The 18815-nt window shown below is 36.7% G+C and overlaps 2 protein-coding genes across 2 annotated transcripts; one reads left to right on the top strand and one right to left on the bottom strand.

Annotated features, from left to right (window-relative positions):
• Nucleotides 1-5287: 5287 nt before the first annotated feature.
• Nucleotides 5288-13010, top strand: LOC121053505 (disease resistance protein Pik-2-like). Its single transcript, XM_040520603.1, has 3 exons — nucleotides 5288-5824; nucleotides 10165-10692; nucleotides 11118-13010. The coding sequence occupies exons 1-3, from the start codon at nucleotides 5288-5290 to the stop codon at nucleotides 13008-13010; spliced, it is 2958 nt and encodes a 985-aa protein (XP_040376537.1).
• Nucleotides 13011-14601: 1591 nt separating this feature from the next.
• On the bottom strand, nucleotides 14602-17270 carry LOC102709906 (probable sodium/metabolite cotransporter BASS3, chloroplastic). Its single transcript, XM_040520313.1, is given in 7 exon segments — nucleotides 14602-15314; nucleotides 15853-16100; nucleotides 16203-16509; nucleotides 16620-16715; nucleotides 16800-17208; nucleotides 17211-17234; nucleotides 17237-17270. Coding segments are annotated over 7 exon segments (1356 nt in total). The 3' UTR covers nucleotides 14602-15076.
• Nucleotides 17271-18815: the final 1545 nt, after the last annotated feature.

Here is an 18815-nt window from a genome sequence, read left to right as displayed (position 1 = left end):
CAATTTGATTAATTAATTGGGATGGTGTCCTGTTCAAAAGAAAATTGGGATGATGTCCTGTATATAACAGATTAACAGCAAATTAACCGCTGAGCTTTTGGTTGAGCTAAAGTCCACTTGTGGAATAAGTTGGGTATAAAGCTGTTCCCCCACAAACTGACGGACAAACCAATGTGGTGAACCGGACATTATCCATGGTGTTGCACGCCATTTTGAAGACAAATTTGTAGACGTGGCAAGAGTATTTTTCACATGTGGAGTTTGCATATTATCAGGTGGAACATTGTCATGCCCAGAAATTATACGAATATCTAAACAATAGGACATATTAAATTTCAGTCCAACACCAACCTAAGTATATACTATGACAAATTAAAATAGATTAATTAAAACAATAAAGTCTTAACAACGCAGCGTAAGATGAACATCTAATACAACTATAGAGAAACAACAACAGCGACACAACGCAGCACAGCAGGAAGCACTAAAGGCGTAGCAACTTACATATTCTTATGCATCTTGAACAGTTTTATCTCAAGATTCTCTTGTTCAAGTTAATCATGACAAATTTAGAAATAACAACTCTCCACAATTGGATAACATATGTAGTGTTCACTAGCCTCCTGTGTCAATTTGATTAATTATTTGGGATGATGTCCAGCATATAACAGATTTAACAACAAAATAATCACTAAACTGTTGGTTAAGCTAAAGCCCAATTATTCGAAACACATCATCTTCCTCTTTTCTTTTCTTTTTTTTTTTTGCGGCCACGAACGTCTATATAAGCCATCGTAATTAAGCATCTCGGGGATGCACACAAACACATTTTAGAAGACAAATTAAAGAAACAAAATGGTCGCGTTAGAGACCACGATATCCATGGCCACGCTGGTGTTGACGGAGCTGAGGGACGACAAGAGGAAAAAGGTGGGTGACAACGAGGGTTCACCTTACCGTCACAGGGAAAGAAACCAATCGGCGGATACCGCGCAAAACACTATAAAAATTACAATCCGAGGTTAAAAATAGAGAAAATCAGAAAAATAGTGTAAAATTATAAAAATAATAGGAAATAATTAATATGATATAATTGTAACATAGTTATGGCATATTATTAAAATATAAAATTTTGGCATGATAACTATAAAATTAGGGATATTGCAACAATGATGTATACGGTGATAATCGATAATTAATATAGAATACAATTAATAAATATGACCACACACTTAGTTACTAACAAATATATTTTTCATTTTTTTCTACAACCTTTTCACTACAAAGTACAAACATGGGTTACGAATAATTCATTTATAACTAACAACAACCGTTACACATGAAAGTCACTGCAAATTTAAGTACATATATTATTTTCCAACCCTGCAAATTAACCTCACAAGAAATATTCAAAATATTCACAAATCTCAGCTCTATATCAAAAAAAAACCCGATGGTTTTTATGGCAAAAATTCATTTTTCTCATTGTTCTTGTGTATAAAAATGTTTATTTCATCTTTTTGTTTCACCAAACATATCTGCAAACCATTATCTACCTCATATAGATATTTTCAAATTTTCTCAATTTTTCTGAATTCAGCCAAAATTTTTGGGAAATTTGCAAACGTGTCATTATAATTTTACAAAGTTGAAGATATCATTAGTATCTCAATGACATGTGGGACCCTCATAAGTCAATTACATGTGAATCATAATGACATATATATATACCCAATTTTGTAAAATTATAATGATATCCATGCAATTTTCCCAATTTTATTTGGGCATAGCTACTGTGTCCCATATTTTTATAGGGCTTATAAAAAAGAGATAACCCCTTATATACACCTAAAATTTTAGCTAATCCATTATATACCCCTGAAATTTACTTGTTTTCTTTTATACCAATTTTGATCCCTTCCATGTCCTTCCCGTCAATTGATCGTCAAATTTCTATAAAATTGACCATTATACCTTTTCGATGAGCATAGAAATTTATGAATTACATTATTAGAAATATAAAAGTTTATCGCATTAGACTATTAATAGTTATGAGTTTGTTATGTGATTCATTATTTAGATAATAAAATAAAATAAAATAAATTTATTTTATTTTTTAAAACTCATAAAAGTGAGGAGCATCCATACAAAGATAGGACTACCAAGGGTCACCATATTTTTTAAGAGTGCTTCCGATTAAAAAAAATCTAATTGTCCTATTAAATTTAAAATATAAAATTTAATTTATTACATTGTTTTGTTTTTAAAATTTATGTGAAAATTTTTTGTACTAATTAGTTAGTCTCATTAGTTACATAAAATGAAAATACTAGGCACTCAAACTAATTCTTCAATCTTTTCAAGTTTATATTCAAACTTAAATCATCAAGGGTATTAAAAACACTTTCTATGAACTTAACAGTGAAATAAAAAATGTAATGGTAGGGGCATGAAAGGGTCCAAATTGAATTTTTAAGGATGTAGAAGTTATCAGAATAGTTTCAGGTGTATAGAAGAGATTGAGAGAGTTTTCAGCGGTATACATAGAATTTATCCTATATAAAACTTCCGGTGTACCATAACCCCTAACTTAGTCAATTACCACAACTTGTCGATTAGCATATCACGGATAGACCGGCACTTTATTTGATCTATGGTGGATATTTTCATGCAAATATACCTCACCTTCCTCTACCTATATTTTGTTGATTGTTTAACTTTAAACCCAATATCTTCCCCTGGACGGATGGACATTGGACCGTAGGCATCTTGAACAGTTCAATCTAAGGAATATCTTGTTCAAGTTGATCATGGCAAATTTAGGAATAACAACTCCCCACAATTGGATTTCACTAGTCTCTTGTGTCAGTTTGATTAATTATTTGGGAATTTTAAATCCAATATCTTCCTCTAGACTGATGTACATTGAATATGATATAATTGTAACATAGTTAGGACATATTATTAAAAAAAATGAAATTTTGGTATGATATCTATTAAATTATGGACATTGCAACAATTATGTATACGGCAATTGATAATCGATAATTAATATAGAGCACAATTAATAGATATGACAACTAACAACTATATTTTTCATTTTTTTTCTACAACCTTTTCACTACAAAGTACAAACATGGGTTACAAATAATTCATTTATAATTAACAACAACTGTTACACATGAAAGTCACTGCAAATTTATAACACATTAAAGTCACTGCAAATTTAAGTACATATATTATTTTCCAACGCTGCAAATTAAGCTCACAAGCAATATTCAAAATATTCACAAATCTCAGCTCTATATCAACAAAAAAACCGACTGTTTTTAAGGCAAAAATTCATTTTTCTCATTGTTCCTGTGTATAAAAATGTTTATTTCATCCTTTTGTTTCACCAAACATATCTGCAGACCATTATCTACCTCATATAGATATTTTCAAATTTTCTCAATTTTTTTTGAATAAAGCGAAAACTTTTTGAAAAATTCGCAAACATGTCATTATAATTTTGTAAAGTTGGAGATATGTCATTGGTATCTCAATGACATGTGGTACCCGCATAAGTCAATTACACGCATGTGGAATCATAATGACACACACACACACACACACACACACACACACACACACACATATATATATATATATATATATATATATATATATATATATATATCCAATTTTGTAAAATTATAATGATATCCTTGCAATTTTTTCAATTTTATTTGGGCATAGCTACTGTGTCCCATATTTTTATAGGGCTTATAAAAAAGAGATAACACCTTATATACACCTAAAATTTTAGCTAATCCATTATATGCCCCTGAATTTTACTTGTTTCCTTTTATACCAATTTTGACCCCTTCGATGCCCTTCCCGTCAATTGATCGTCTAATTGCTATAAAATTGACCATTTTACCTTTTCTATGAGCATAGAAATTTATGAATTACACTATTAAAAATATAAAAGTTTATCGTATTAGACTATTAATAGTTATGAGTTTGTTATGTGATTCATTATTTAGATAATAAAATAAAAAAATATTTATTTTATTTTTTAAAGCTCATAAAAATAAGGAGCATCCGTACAAAGATAAGACTACCAATGGTCACAATATTTTTTAAGAGTGCTTCCGATTAAAAAATATATAATTGTCCTATTAAATTTAAAATATAAAATTTAATTTAGTACATTGTTTTGTTTTTAAAATTTGTGTGAAAATTTTCTGTACTAATTAGTTAGTCTCATTAGTTACATAAAATGAACATACTATGCACTCAAACTAATTCTTCAATCTTTTCAAGTTTATATTCAAACTTAAATCATCAAGGGTATTAAAGACACTTTTATGAACTTAACAGTGAAATAAAAAAATATAATGGTAGGGGCATGAAAGGGTCCAAGTTGAATTTTTAAGAATATAGAAGTTATCAGATTAGTTTCAGGTGTATAGAAAGGATTGAGTGAGTTTTTAACGGTATATAGAGAATTTATCCTATATAAAACTCCCGGCGTACGATCACCCCTGACTTAGCCAATTACCACACAAGTGACCCCAAGTATATTCTATATTATAGTCGATTAGCATATGACCGATAACCGGCACTTGTATTTGATTTATGGTGGATATTTTCATGTAAATGTACCTCACCTTCCCCTACCTATATTTTGTTGATTGTTTAATTTTAAACCCAATATCTTCCCCTAGACGGATGGACATTGGACAGTAGGCATCTTGAACAGTTCAATCTAAGGAATATCTTGTTCAAGTTGATCATGGCAAATTTAGGAATAACAACTCCCTACAATTGGATTTCACTTGTCTCTTGTGTCAGTTTGATTAATTATTTGGGAATTTTAAACCCAATATCTTCCTCTGGGCTGATGTACATTGAACCTTAAGCATCTCGAACAATTCAATCAAATTTATTGTTCAAGTTGACCATGGAAAATTTTGAAAGAAATAGCAACACCCCACAAGGACACAATTGGATAACATACGTCGTATTCACTTCCCTCCCAGTTTCAATTTGATTAATTATTTGGGATGATGTCCAGCAAATAAGTAATCACTAAACTGTTGGTAGAGCTAAAGCTAGCCCAACTGAATTATTCTTAAGAAATACGACTGTTTTACTATGTAAAATTCGTACCTTTAATTATTAAGAAAGGTAATATTGCTCTTATTCAAACCGTATCGTCTTTGCCTCCTCTCTCTCTCCTTTTCTTTTGCGGCCACCAACGTCCGTCTATATAAGCCATCCTAGTTAAGCCATCTCCGGAATGCGCACAAGCACAGTTCAGATTTCAGAAGACAAATTAAAGAAACACAGCGCGCGCGCGCTGCCGAAATCCCAAAAAATGCATACGGTGGCGTTAAAGACGGCGATATCCTTGGCCTCGCTGGCGCTGACGGAGCTGCACCGGATGAGCGACAACAAGAAGAAGAAGGCGGCGGCCGAGGCCGAGGCCGACACGCTGGAGGAGGACGTGGCGTTCATCAAGAGGGAGTTCGAGATGATGGAGTCGTTCCTGGCGGAGGCAGCCGAGAAGCGCAGCGGCTCCGGCTCCAGGAGTGCCAGCACCTGGTTCCGGAGCCTCCGGGGCCTCTCCCAGAGCGTCGAGGACTGCCTCCAGGAGCTCCGCCTCCTCCTCGAGACGCCGTCCCGCGCCGGCTCCAAGTCGCTGCTGCTGCCGCGAGACGCCATCGCCAAGCAGATGAGAAGCCTGCGGAACCAGATCGAGCATGTCAACCAGAGCTGTGGGATATACTACAACGCGGTTAAATCTCATCCGGACACTACTGCCACCGCCTCCATGGTAATTAAACCGATCAATGCACTTTCTATTACTTTATCTACTCCTACTTGTGCCACTGCCACCGCGTCCATGGTAGTACGTACTTGTGCTACACTTAATATACCCTACAGCGTAAGAATTAAACCACGTACTCATCATTCTTAAAATCCAACAACTAAACAAAAAATAAAAAATATTTTTTTTTAGTAATTCAATATACTGATCATACATCCAACTGTTGACGCTGAAAATGATAACAACGTATCACACACAAAGGCCTAGGAATCACTTATAAGAATGTTCTAGTACAGGATCTAATTTCTTAGATTGCTGGGCGTGCCAGTCAGTTTGATCCTATAACTAATAAGATATAAAACAGAAAAATAGTTAGACCTAAACCGCTATCAGCCAGACAACCGATACCATTTTAGAACCCTAGCCGATGAGCTATACGACTGGCTTTACATGAATTTTATGGTGACAGATGAAGATATATCCGATCGACTGAATCAAGAATAGGATAATTACCAAACAGCTCGATCAATCAATTAATCTTAAATCGAACTTAACCGAGACAGTTTTAAGATTAATCAGCCGGTCGGACCAAGCTGATGTTTATCGCACACAGTCAACATCCAATAGAAGACTAAACATGGAATTCGAAGTAAACCGGAATGCTATGGTAATTACTAACAGAAAACAATAAGAACCAAACGCACGCATGCTTGCGCTAGACCTAGAAGGGACTAAACCAAGACAGTTCAGATCTAATCGTAATCATGCATGAAATCAGTAAAACATTGCAATGTATAAGTAATCGGATATCAAACTAGCATAATACATCAATCTATTTACTAATCTTAGCCGATCGGATAGGTTCCTACAGACAGATCGGACCAAACTTACATAGATAAGACCAAACCGAGACAGTATGCAGCCAGGTACGATATAACCGTAGGAAATATGAAGATCCATAAATTCAATAAATAAACCAATGGATTACCTGGGATAATGCTGGCTAGAACTCCAGCGTTAAGCCCTCAGGAGTACTCGATCCAATCCGACGATAGAAACCCAGTCAATTAGATTGATTGAACTAAACCGAGATAGAATCAAGTTGAACAGATTTATATCGACCGATCGAATAGAGAACTCGCGAGAACTTGATCGAGAACCTATCACTACTTGAACCTATGAATAGATCAAAGTAATAACATGTCTTAGGTAGGCCGTTGACTAGCTAGGCAGGAGATCGAACTAAATCGAGACAGTCTTGTTTTAGCCGATCGACGGGTTGACAAAGACAAACTTACATTGCGAAGCTGACAAACCTCACGCCGAGAGCTCACTCTGTCGAAAAGGTTGGCGATGCACCGAAGTCGAATAGATGAACTGATTATTGTCTTTTTACAAAACCACGGGATAGTCTATTTATATCTCAGAATCTAACTATCCTAACCGAATATGGATTCATATTAACAACTAACATATTACACTTGGACTCTAGTTAGATATAAAATCCTAAACAAACTCTAAGATAAAAATAAAACTAATTTACACGGACTCTGATTAGTACCGATTCTATCTCTAAGCTTCTGGGTCCAATCGGACTCCAATCCTTATCTGATTCAAACTCTATCGGCTGAGCTCGTATTATCTTTATTTTATTCCTCCAGTCGATTCCCCTTTCCCGGTCCAACTCGGTCTCTAATCGTGCATTAATCCACAACGGTAATTTTCCAAAATATGGTGTTAACACCAACCCAAAAAAAATGAGTCATCTCATCTATCCAATCAAACATAAAACTGGATCATCATATATGAATCAATGTCTTGTGTGGTTGACTGTCAGGTATAAGCAGAAGTCAATCTCTTGGGTTTTTTTCTAGTTTCATATTCCCCTTGCTTATAGGTGGTCAAACATCATTATTCACAATTTAAATTTTAGACAACTTTTACGGTACAATATATATATATATATATATAGCATCAGTATAAACATCACTATGATTGGAATTTACTACATAATAAAAAATATTTTAGTAATTTTTTGATTTATGAAATCAATCCAACTTCAATGCGCCTAACGAAAATTGATGAGAAAAATCCTTCTGTGTCCTTGAAACTTAAGTCAATCCCTTTTGTGCCGCTGGGTTTTACTTACTAGTACTCTCTTGTATACACCGGAATTTTTGTCTTGATCTTTTTCATACCCTTGCCATAATTGACCGTTACAAAGTGTAAAAAATTAGTTTTACCACAAAACATGTAAGAAATTTACATATTTGTGGAATGTTCCTTTTGAAATATGGCAATTTGTTTCAGTTGGTTGTATGACAGATATTGTACATTAAAATTTTAATATATATTAAAAGTATGTGGAGCATTTAAAAAATAGTAAATGTTTTGGGTAACGAATCTATTGTAATTCCAACACAAAAAATGTCAAATATACTTCTTTAAGAAAAAAATATTTTTATCATTATCTAAAATTAAACTTTACTATGAATAATATCTCGCACAATAAAACCATGAATATAATATTCACATGAAACAAACTTATATACTTTCAACAATATACTTCACAAATGTATGTATCAAGAATGGGCAAAATTAGCATTTTTAAAGAATTAAACGAGCAACTAATACTTAATTGACAGAAAGGGTATAAAAGGGATAAAATCAAAACTCGCAGGCATATAAATAAGTCGGTAAAACTTAGGGCCATACGAGGGATCGATCGCTACAACGAGAGACGACAGCACCCATGACGGTAAGTCGGTAACACACCTCATACTGCCTTAGATGCATGATATGAATTTACAAAGAAAAAACTCCTATAGAATAGTACAAATAGACAAATATGATATTTCAAGTTTTATACTACAATCTAATTAAATAAAAATCAAACCAATATACACCTTCGGATCATTTATGCTAGCAGTACGTATATACTGCTACTATATATATAAATGGCAAATACTGTAATGCAAAAGAAACAATATTTCTATCCATCCATCTTTAAGTAGTAGGTAAGCATTTTGCCATGCCAACAACTATAGAGTGACCTAAAAGTTTAGACTTATAACTCATAAGAAACTTAAGAGGTGGAGTGGCCTAAAAGTTTATATATTTGGAATTGAGTTAAAAACTTTAAATGGGAGCTATTGTTAAAAAATAAAAAGATGGTCCATTTATAAAATTAAATTACATATATCTTTATACATGCATACAATGATTAATTAGTGACTTTATGAATTCCCTCTCCGACTTTACCTTCCTCTAACGAATCCGAGGTCTACACGATTAAAGCTATTAATCACCATGGCATGATTTTGAATTAACCCTACAAAAGTGAAAAGTTCTATATTGTTCACATATCTACAACCTACTCAACATGCACTTGTAATTAATAACGGGAGAAAATAAGGTACCGTATCACATATGTTTTTTTTCCTTCTACTTGCTTTTATAGTTGTGGACTGAAACATAGATCAACAATGATGGAAATTGGCTGCGGAGTTATCTCGATAAACTGACAATTAATATCTCAAGCTTTGTGTATTTTGAAAACATGTAGTTTATAAATTTTGCCTCTGTGTTTCTATTTTATTCTATAGAAAAATATAAATAAATTATAATAGAGAGAGATTACGTCAATATTATGATGCCCATCTAAACCCTTATTAAATAGAAAATTTTGACCATTGATTAAATAGTTCATTTTATCACAAAATGTATTTTAAATTTATTCCCTTTCATTACAAATACTTTTATCGTTTCGAAAAAATAATATATAGTTCCATATGAAATTGTAACCGTATTAGACTATCGAGTCAGCACTAACATAATACTCAGATAACTCATAACTGTAACATAATTATGGGCTTTTCCCCTACTATTTATATGATAAAAATATGGTGTATATGATGTAATAAGTAGCCAGTGCAACGTACGGGTTGGCTACTGGTAAAATGAAAGCATTATAAAAGGATTTTGTTAACATACTCTCAAAAAATTACGAGTCATTCGTTGCTTTAGATCAAATGGTTCTAATTGTATTATAATACACTGGTAGTAGGTATAATTGAAATTTTATAGGGGTAAAATTAAAAATAAAATATATAACATTGTCATAAAATTGTATGTCATATATCATGTTAAAATTATTAAAAATATATATTACCAAAGTTTTGAATACAATGTTTAATATAATTATTACAAATACAAAATTAAATTAGAAATTTACTACACTGCTATCGCTAATAGTGTAAGGTACCGTAACATTGTCCTTATAAAAATAGCTCTCCTTCCACATTGTATGCACTATGTGCTTCTCATGTTTTCTTCTTCTTCTTCAGTCAAGCTCAAGACCAGCAGTACCTGCTTCAGGGAATGCTCCACTTATCGGACGAGAAAAGGATAAATCTCAACTGATCCAACTTATTTCTCAGAACTCCAAGCAGCAGCGTCAGATTATCTCCATATGGGGGATGATCGGTATTGGCAAGACCTCCTTCGCTAGGAGCGTCTATGAAAGCGAAAAGATCTGCAGCATGTTTGAGCAGCGTGCCTGGGTCACTATCTCGCATCCTTTCAGCCCCCATGAATTTGCTACGAGCTTAGCCGTGGAATTAGGTGCACAAGATGATTCTAGTGTTCATGGAAATGTGTTGCAAAAGAGGAGTTGCTTCCTTGTCCTTGATGGTGTATTATCTACTGAAGAATGGGACTTGATCCAGCCACATTTGCCTGTGGAAGCAAACACAAAAATCATAGTCACCACAGCACAAGAAAATGTTGCTAAGCATTGCTCGATGACAGGCAAAGACATACATAAGCTGGAAGGTCTTGCAGAAGATGCGGCACTTGCACTCTTCAAGAACAAGGTATTCCCATCCCACTGGTCTAAAAAGAATTTTGCTTGTGTAAGCTTGTCAATCATAAATACAAAACTATTAGGATATAAAATGTGAAATTTATATAATAAGTATACTCATGATTAAAAAATCATATATAGTTCAGTAAATGTTAAGTTTTTTGTTTAAAGTTCATTCATAGTACTGTAAATCTCCAGTTTCTAGGATTCCATATCACAACAAAAATTAATTTCCAAAGTTGAATACTGCAGAATGGAACTGTTCTGATGTTAGTCTTTGCATTTTTATTATAACATCTTTAAATTTTGTTGGGAATATTTGATTTTATCTTGTTATTTTTCCGTAGCAACTTTTTCATTAGTTTTTTTAGAAACAATATATGTTATCCACCTTAATATTTCTGTGTGTTGGCATTTTTCTCACAATAATTGTAGGTATTTATGGACAATTTAAACATTGATTTGGATCTTGACATGACAACTCAAGCAAAACTCATCATAAAGGAGTGTGACGGGCATCCCCTTGCAATAACCAACATTACCGATTTACTGGTAACAAAGCCAAAAACAGCAACAGAATGGAAGAAGATAAGTGATAGCTTCAGTGTTGGGTCAGGGAACAAAGCTCTTGAGATGATAAGAGCAGCCCTTGCACCATCCGGTGATGATTTGCCATACCATTTAAAGTTATGCCTTGTGTACTTGTCCGTTTTCCCTAAAGGCTATAATATTAGGCGCAAACGCCTCATAAGACGTTGGGTTGCAGAAGGTTACACGAGTAAGACTCGTCATTTGAGTGCAGAAGAAGTCAGTGAGAATTGCTTCGAAGAGCTTATCAACAGAAGCGTCATTCAGCCATCAAAAACACTAGCAACTTACAATGTTGGTACTGTGAAATATTACCAAGTCCATAGTCTCATCCATCATATCAGTTTCTCAATATCAGTAGAAGAAAACCATGGGTTCGTTGTTGGTGGGAGCTCTCATGACCAAGATACAATACGACATCTCTCTGTAACTGACACATGCGATGCTGGGAAGAACACACTTGAGAACAAGGACCTTTCCCATGTAAGATCAATGACTGTGTTTGGGGAGTGGAGATCATCATCTTTAGATTTCAGTAAGATGAGGCTACTCTGGGTGCTCGATTTGGAGGGCACAACCGGTTTGAGAGATCACGACCTGAAACAAATTGGCAATCTTCTTCACCTGAGATACCTTTCATTGCGAGGATGCACTGATATCTATCATCTACCTGATTCAGTAGGCAACCTATGGGACCTCCTGATGTTGGATGTTAGTGGCACAAGTATCATCAAGCTACCAAAGACCATCACCAAGCTGAAGAAGCTGCAGTACCTCCGTGCTGGCAATGCACCAAATGATAATGTCACCTCTTCTTCAGAACTGAAAGAATCAAAAGATCTCTCAAAAAAGTTGCAAGAATCAATTGCCATTGGATTGGACATGGTAGAAGCTTATCGCTCAAGGAAAAATCATACCAACCATGTAAAGAAGCATGACATATACCATAAAGGCAAAGTGTTGCTAACTAGTATCATGTTGGGTGAAGATCTAGAAGGTGTTGAAGCTCCTGATGGAATTGGGAAGCTTAGTGTCCTACACACAATAGGTGTTGTTAATGTTACATCCAACAAAGCCATCCTTGGAGAACTTGAAAAACTTACCCAACTGCGTAAGTTAGGATTGACTGGTATCAACAAGAAAAACAGCCAAAGTGTTCTTTCAGTCATTAACAACCTTGCCCTCTTACACTCATTATCATTGCAAATAGAGGGTGAGCAAGGTTTACTTGACAACCTGGATCAAAAGTTCTCACCCCCAGCTAAACTGCAGAGCCTCAAAATTTGTGGAAATCTAGTTACACTGCCAATATGGATTGCCCAAATCCAACATCTATCTAAACTCAAGCTACTAGGCACCCAGCTGGAGCTAGCTCGCTCCATGGATGTCCTTGAGAAGCTACCACATTTAGCCATTTTGCAACTATGGAAGAATTCTTTTCAGGGGGAAAAACTCAATTTCTTTTTCCAATATAGGACTTTCCAAAGTCTTCAAGTGCTAGAGCTTGCTGATCTAGATGGCCTCAAATCAGTAAGCTTTATGCAAGGAGCGGTGCCTAGGCTTGAGTTGCTGCAGGTCAAGAGTTGTATGCATATTGAAAACAATGGATTGTCTGGTCTGTCATTTCCCCCAAATCTCAGAGAAGTCATGATCAATGGTGACTACAATGACAAATTCATGGAAAATGTGCTTTCCCAGCTTTCTCTCCGCCAAAACCAACCAATTGTGAAGAGGGCATGAACTTAATAATGTTAGTCTACTGTTGTTTGAGTTTCCATTTTATGCAACTTATAATTCTCGTTCATTTTTCCCTTCCTAATATTTTCTCCTTTTGAGTTTGATAAAATAATGTCATGTTGGTGCCCTGAGCAAAGTGTGTACTGTTGGATAATCTAAAATATTTATGTATGTTCTCATCAAAATACAAAGGCCAGATGTTGCTCCTTTAAAGTTTGTATGCTTTCTTTTGCATTGCTAGATTTTACTAAAATGTAATCATGTTCAATACAAACGCCATAGTAACCTAAAATATACAAGTAGTGCTTTCAAAGGCAAGTCAACCCATACCATTTTTAAGTGGCTATTTGAAGTACTCCCACCCAACTTTTTTGTTTGACGTTAACTAGTTCATGTTTAAGCTTGCAAACGTCAAACATTTGCACATGAGGGGAGTAATTGATCGCCAAACTTTAAATGTCTCGCTAAATCTTGTCCGAAATATTCTTCACCGGAAGAACTATTTCATAAAAGTCATGTGTTGGAAATCCTAAACGACCTAAACAACATGTAAGAACTATTCTATTTCTCCAAGGTTATCTATACTACTTTAAATGTTTCTAGTGATGGTGGCAATGAATCCATCCACCGCACTGCTTTCTATAGTTCTTTTATAAATTAGCCCATGATATTTCCTGATATTATAGAATAGTACATATTTGATTTAAACAATTGATATTAGTATAGTTGAAAAAAAATTAGTACAACCTCCGTTTCATATTGTAAGACTTTCTAGCTTTGCCTAAATTTATTCATAGATGAATGTATATAATTTATATATGTGTCTAAATTCATTAGCATCCATATGAATTTAGGCAATGCTAAAAAGTCTTACGTTGTTAAACAGAGAGAATATATCATTTTGTAATATATTTTTATAGTAAAACATGGGTATTTTGCTTGCTAGTAATACATGAATTCCAATAGATCCTACGAACTCTTAACACGGCATCTGAAAAATATCTTAGCCTTCGTGGCTGGCTGTTACTGTCAGTGCCCACGCGAACGACGTGCCTGCATTCAGCGACAAACTGAAGAAATGGACCGCTCGTGTCTACTGAAAACGACAGTGGAATAGGCCGGAATGGAGATCCAATCGTAACTGGACTCTACCTGTAACTTGTGGCACTCGCAGCTGATGCCATACCAGACAGTGTGTGACTCTGCTTGCAAGGAGCACCGCATAGTATATCTTGTGGACAGGCAATTCATACAGGGACAAACACAATCACACTGGTACGTTTCTTGTTCTTACAGAAAAATGTCAAAACATTTATGATCAGATATTTTCAGGAACAGAACAAACTGGATTTTGCGCATCAAAATATAACATATATATGATCAGATATAATATGAAAGGTTTGATTTTGCACATCAAAATATAACATATATATGAAATTTCAGGTTTACGTTGCGCAAGAACCAGAATTTAGTGTACCAGATGTTTTGCGTTTATACCTATTGCCAGGACTCTTTTCTGTTTTCGTCTACATTTATGCATATTTCATCACTGAGGTTTTTCATGACTAACATCACTTCATAGGAGGTAATAAACACTTGAACTGTATTGGGACAAATACTGGAGCAAAAAAAAAAAAATCACCACAAAAAGGTACTTCCTGGTTGATCTTGAGAGGAATGGCGAACAATGATATTCCACATACAAAATCTTTTTTAAACAAGTATAAGAATGCTGAGGGCGTGTAGTATCTAATATCTACATTCTACAAGGAGTTGAGGAGGCACTACCTGAAATCTACAGTATATGGTATGATACCAAGGTATAATTTGATGGCTACGCGCCTACGCCATCTCAGCATTCCTCATCTTATGAATGTAGGTTCTTGTAGTAATGTCACTCTTATTGCTGCATATCTTGAAAAACCACAGCCTGTAGCTCCTCCCTTGTAGCTATGGAGGCTTGCACGGCAGGATGTCTTCTGTGAACTCCAGACTCCAATGGTCAGCGGGTTTTGGAACTTGCCAGGGAAGCCCATAAAACAAATCTTATGCCAAATCTCAAAACTTTATCATGAGCTCACACCTGCAGAAGCTTGTGGATAAAATCTCGAACCGATATCTCTGATTCGCGAACCATTTCCCCAGTATGATCCAAGAGTCAAACCAAATATGGCCATGATAACAACAGAGCATGCTGCAGGAACCGCCTGACTACTTCCAAGAAATTGTGAAGCAAGAAGTCCAGCGAGGGTGGAACTCTGCATGCCAGTACATACTGAAATAGTTCTGCAAACGGGCTCTTCTTGCCTGTGTAGGAATCCAAAGGAATTAAAAAGAGGTCATAAAGGCCCTTCCGAAGTATACGTGTCTGCAAGAATTCTGGATTTTATCCTCCAATAACAGAATGCAATGTAATAGTGGTCATGTGATGTTAGTTCAGCTTACCACAGAGAACATAAAGTTTCTCAGATGCTATATATAACTGGTTGTAAATCAGGAAAGTGATTAAAGTGAGTCAATGCCATCGTTTAGGAAAATGGTGGAGAAAAACTATACATTTCTTGAAAATATTCTCAGTCTCGATCATTATGGAAAAAAAATATATGCTCACTTCTTCAAAATAGTTCAGGTCGATGGAATAATAGTTTTGTTAAAACATGGTCTACTATCAAGGGAGGACCAAAACTTCAGAAGACATGAAACACACAAAAAGGGAACATGAAGTTATGTATGCATAACAAATTTCACAATTTTGTTTTACTGAGCACTTTGTTACTGACATTAGACTGACAGCATTAATAATTTAACCACCGATAAAAACAGGATTTTAGCATCAAAGAATTACCTCAACATAGGCAACTTGGAAACCCAGTAACCCACAATGAAGGCAGCAACGTGGAAAGTCACTATGGGGAGGAGTAACAGGAATCCTTCTGACGATAGGATCATGCTCCTGTTGATAGCAAGAGGGCTTCCAATGCAAAGCGATGTGCACACCATAGCAACAAATGGCATTACTGGCTGAATGACATTCACAACCGCTTTTGCGTAAGTATTCAGAAGAAGGCCTAGTGTCACGGGAACAAGAACCACCTGGTAATCGAAAAATCGCAAACTGGCATAAGTACATAACCACAAAATGTGAATGGTTTCATCACAGTCGCAGAGAAGCCAAGCAGAAACGCGTATCATTACCTGCAAAATGGATTTCGCCATGGCGATCCCATCAACAGGAACCACAGAACCAATCAACAATCCAGTGAGAACTGGTGTCACGACCACCGAAGATATCGTCGAGCAGCTTGTCAGCAGGATACTCAATGCAACATCCCCTTTGCTCAGGAAGCTAGCATAGCTCGACAGCTGCGCACCGGAGACGCAGCAAGTAAGCACGAAGCCTGCAAAGAACGCCGACGGCATCCCGAAGGCCCTCGCGATCAGCACGCCCAGCGCCGGCTTGAGAATGTACTGCGCCACGTAGCCGATCGTCAGAGGCACCGGCCTGCAGAACCGCGGCACACAATGGAAGCAGCAATGAGATGAACGAGCCGATGCACAATCAAGATGGTGATCATCTAGACAGGACATGGGCAGTGGAATGCAGAGCTTGACCTCTTGAAGGCCAAGGCGAAGTCGTCGATGGACAGCTTGATGCCAATGGAGAGCATGATGCCGCCAAGCGCGGGGGCGTAGTACTCCTTGGAGACCCTGCCAAGTGAGAATTTGTTGCAGGATTAGGCGAAAGTGAAGCGCCCAGTACTCCAGGGGTTTTGACTGACTCGGCCATCTCACCACGAGAAGGTAGCCGGGTTGCCGAGCGCCGCGACGGCGGTGGCCGCGACGACGAGCGGGAGCAGCGCCGAGAGAGCCTGGGAAGGGTCGCCGGCGGACGACGACGACGACGGGGAAGAGGCGGGGCCCGCGCGGAACGACAGCAGCCAGCTGGCGGCCCCGTCCCGGTCCCGGCGCGGCCACCCGACGCGGCCAAGAGACGGCGCGGAGCAGAACGTGGTGGGCGCCACCCGCCGCGGGCGCCGCCAGAGCAGCGCGGCGGGGGAGGCGCGCGGTGGCCGAGGGGGGACAACGACGAAGCAGGCCTGGCGGTGGTGGCGGCGGCCAGAGGCGGCACAGCTGGAGGAGGAGGAAGCGACGGCGGCGGCCGCCACCGCGCCGGCCATGTCGACGGCGAGGAGGATGGAGGGAGCGGATGGAAGCGAACGGTGAGGAGGCGCGGCTTCGAGGATAGAATCGTGGGGGCGCCATGGTTAACGGCGCCAATAAAAGCATGTGTTTTTTTAATTTAAATTCGTCTTTTTACTCGATTTTAAATATTTAATTAATACTCGTTTTTTTTACAGATTTTTATTTATTTTTTGCGTCAGCCTGGGCTTAGATGGAATGGACAGCTGGGCGCAATGGAAAAGGTTTGTGGAAGGAGGAGATTCGCGTCAGACCGTCGGTGCACGGAGATGACTTTGTTCCTTCTATTTGGCCAGATGTGTGGCCTTTTTTTCATGGAGAGATTTTTGGAGGATCTTTAGAGAAATTGTCCTGAAATGTGTGATAATCTTGGGAATTCGCTATATGCCAAAGGAGTTGTGAATTTCCGTAGACGTTGGGAAAACGGCCTTTAGCTGCGAGCGTTTCTGGACGGAGATGGCTCTGCTTGTTTCGCGTGACGGCTTTATCGAATGGAGAGATTTTTAGAGTACCTTTAAAAGAACTGAATTAAATTCACTAAGCTTCGTTTGGTTGGTGGTTAAGGTGGGATGAGATATAATCATCGATATGGTGATTTAGATTTATGTTTGGTTGGATATGTAAAATGATTCAATGTTTTGTTTGATTGGATGGAGAAGGTTAGATGGAATGGACATATTTAATTATGAATAAATAATAATAACAATTAATCAACATATATTTTATCCTAATTATTACTCCCTATGTCCCTAAATGTTTGACTTTTTTATACATGTTTGACCATTTGTCTTATTTAATTTTTTTAAAAAAATGTAAAGTTATATATATGCATAAAAGTATATTTACCCATAAATAAAATGATATAAAAAATAATTAGTAATTATGTAAATTTTTTTAATGAGACGAATGACAAACGTGCATTAAAAAGTCAACGACATCAAATATTTAGGCATGGAGGTAGCACAAATTAACAATGAAATATATCTATCATCACTAATTAACATTAATTCAAAATTGGTAATTACTAATTAATAACAAAACACGGTAATTATTGCTAAACAATCAGTAACCATCATTGTTAATGAAGACGGATGAGCTCATCTAACAAATTTGGTCAGATACATCCATCTAGCATCTTCATATAATATTCCCTTCCTGAGCCGTCCTATCCAGTTCTGTCCACAAACCAAACATATAAAAAAACTGGACGACCATTTCCCATCCATGATGTCTACCCAACCAAACACGACCTAAAATTTTGCTAATTCTTCTCTCCGTTCGAAAGAAAAGCCCTGAATAGCTATAGTGGTCTTGTTATACAACAGACGGTAGATTTGGACAAATTTCATGCTATTTGACGCTTAAATCCATGCTAAGATTTATGTGTTACATTCGTCTCGAACCAACCCTGCAAACTATATGTTTGTCGTAGAACCTCCAAATTAGGTTTTTAGGGTTTAGGGCCGGCTGAGGGCCTAGTTAGGAGGGAAGACCGTCTAGGGCCTTAGCCGAAAGAGGGCAAAATAATTTATATTTATATACCATGCGGTTTGATTTTTATTTTATTTTTTCAAAGCAAATGATTAATTAACTTATGAAACCATTTAC

The sequence above is a fragment of the Oryza brachyantha genome, chromosome 2, assembly GCF_000231095.2.
Source record: "Oryza brachyantha chromosome 2, ObraRS2, whole genome shotgun sequence".
Taxonomy (NCBI): Eukaryota; Viridiplantae; Streptophyta; class Magnoliopsida; order Poales; family Poaceae; genus Oryza; species Oryza brachyantha.
This window is presented reverse-complemented; position numbering and strand designations above follow the sequence as displayed.

Bases quoted from the DNA above. Each gene is read 5' to 3' on its own strand.
- LOC121053505 (XM_040520603.1), top strand. From the start codon at position 5,288: ATGCGCACAAGCACAGTTCAGATTTCAGAAGACAAATTAAAGAAACAC. The intron at 5,825-10,164 runs GTAATTAAACCG...CTTCTTCTTCAG, and splicing joins CTACTGCCACCGCCTCCATG to TCAAGCTCAAGACCAGCAGT. The intron at 10,693-11,117 runs GTATTCCCATCC...CAATAATTGTAG, and splicing joins TTGCACTCTTCAAGAACAAG to GTATTTATGGACAATTTAAA.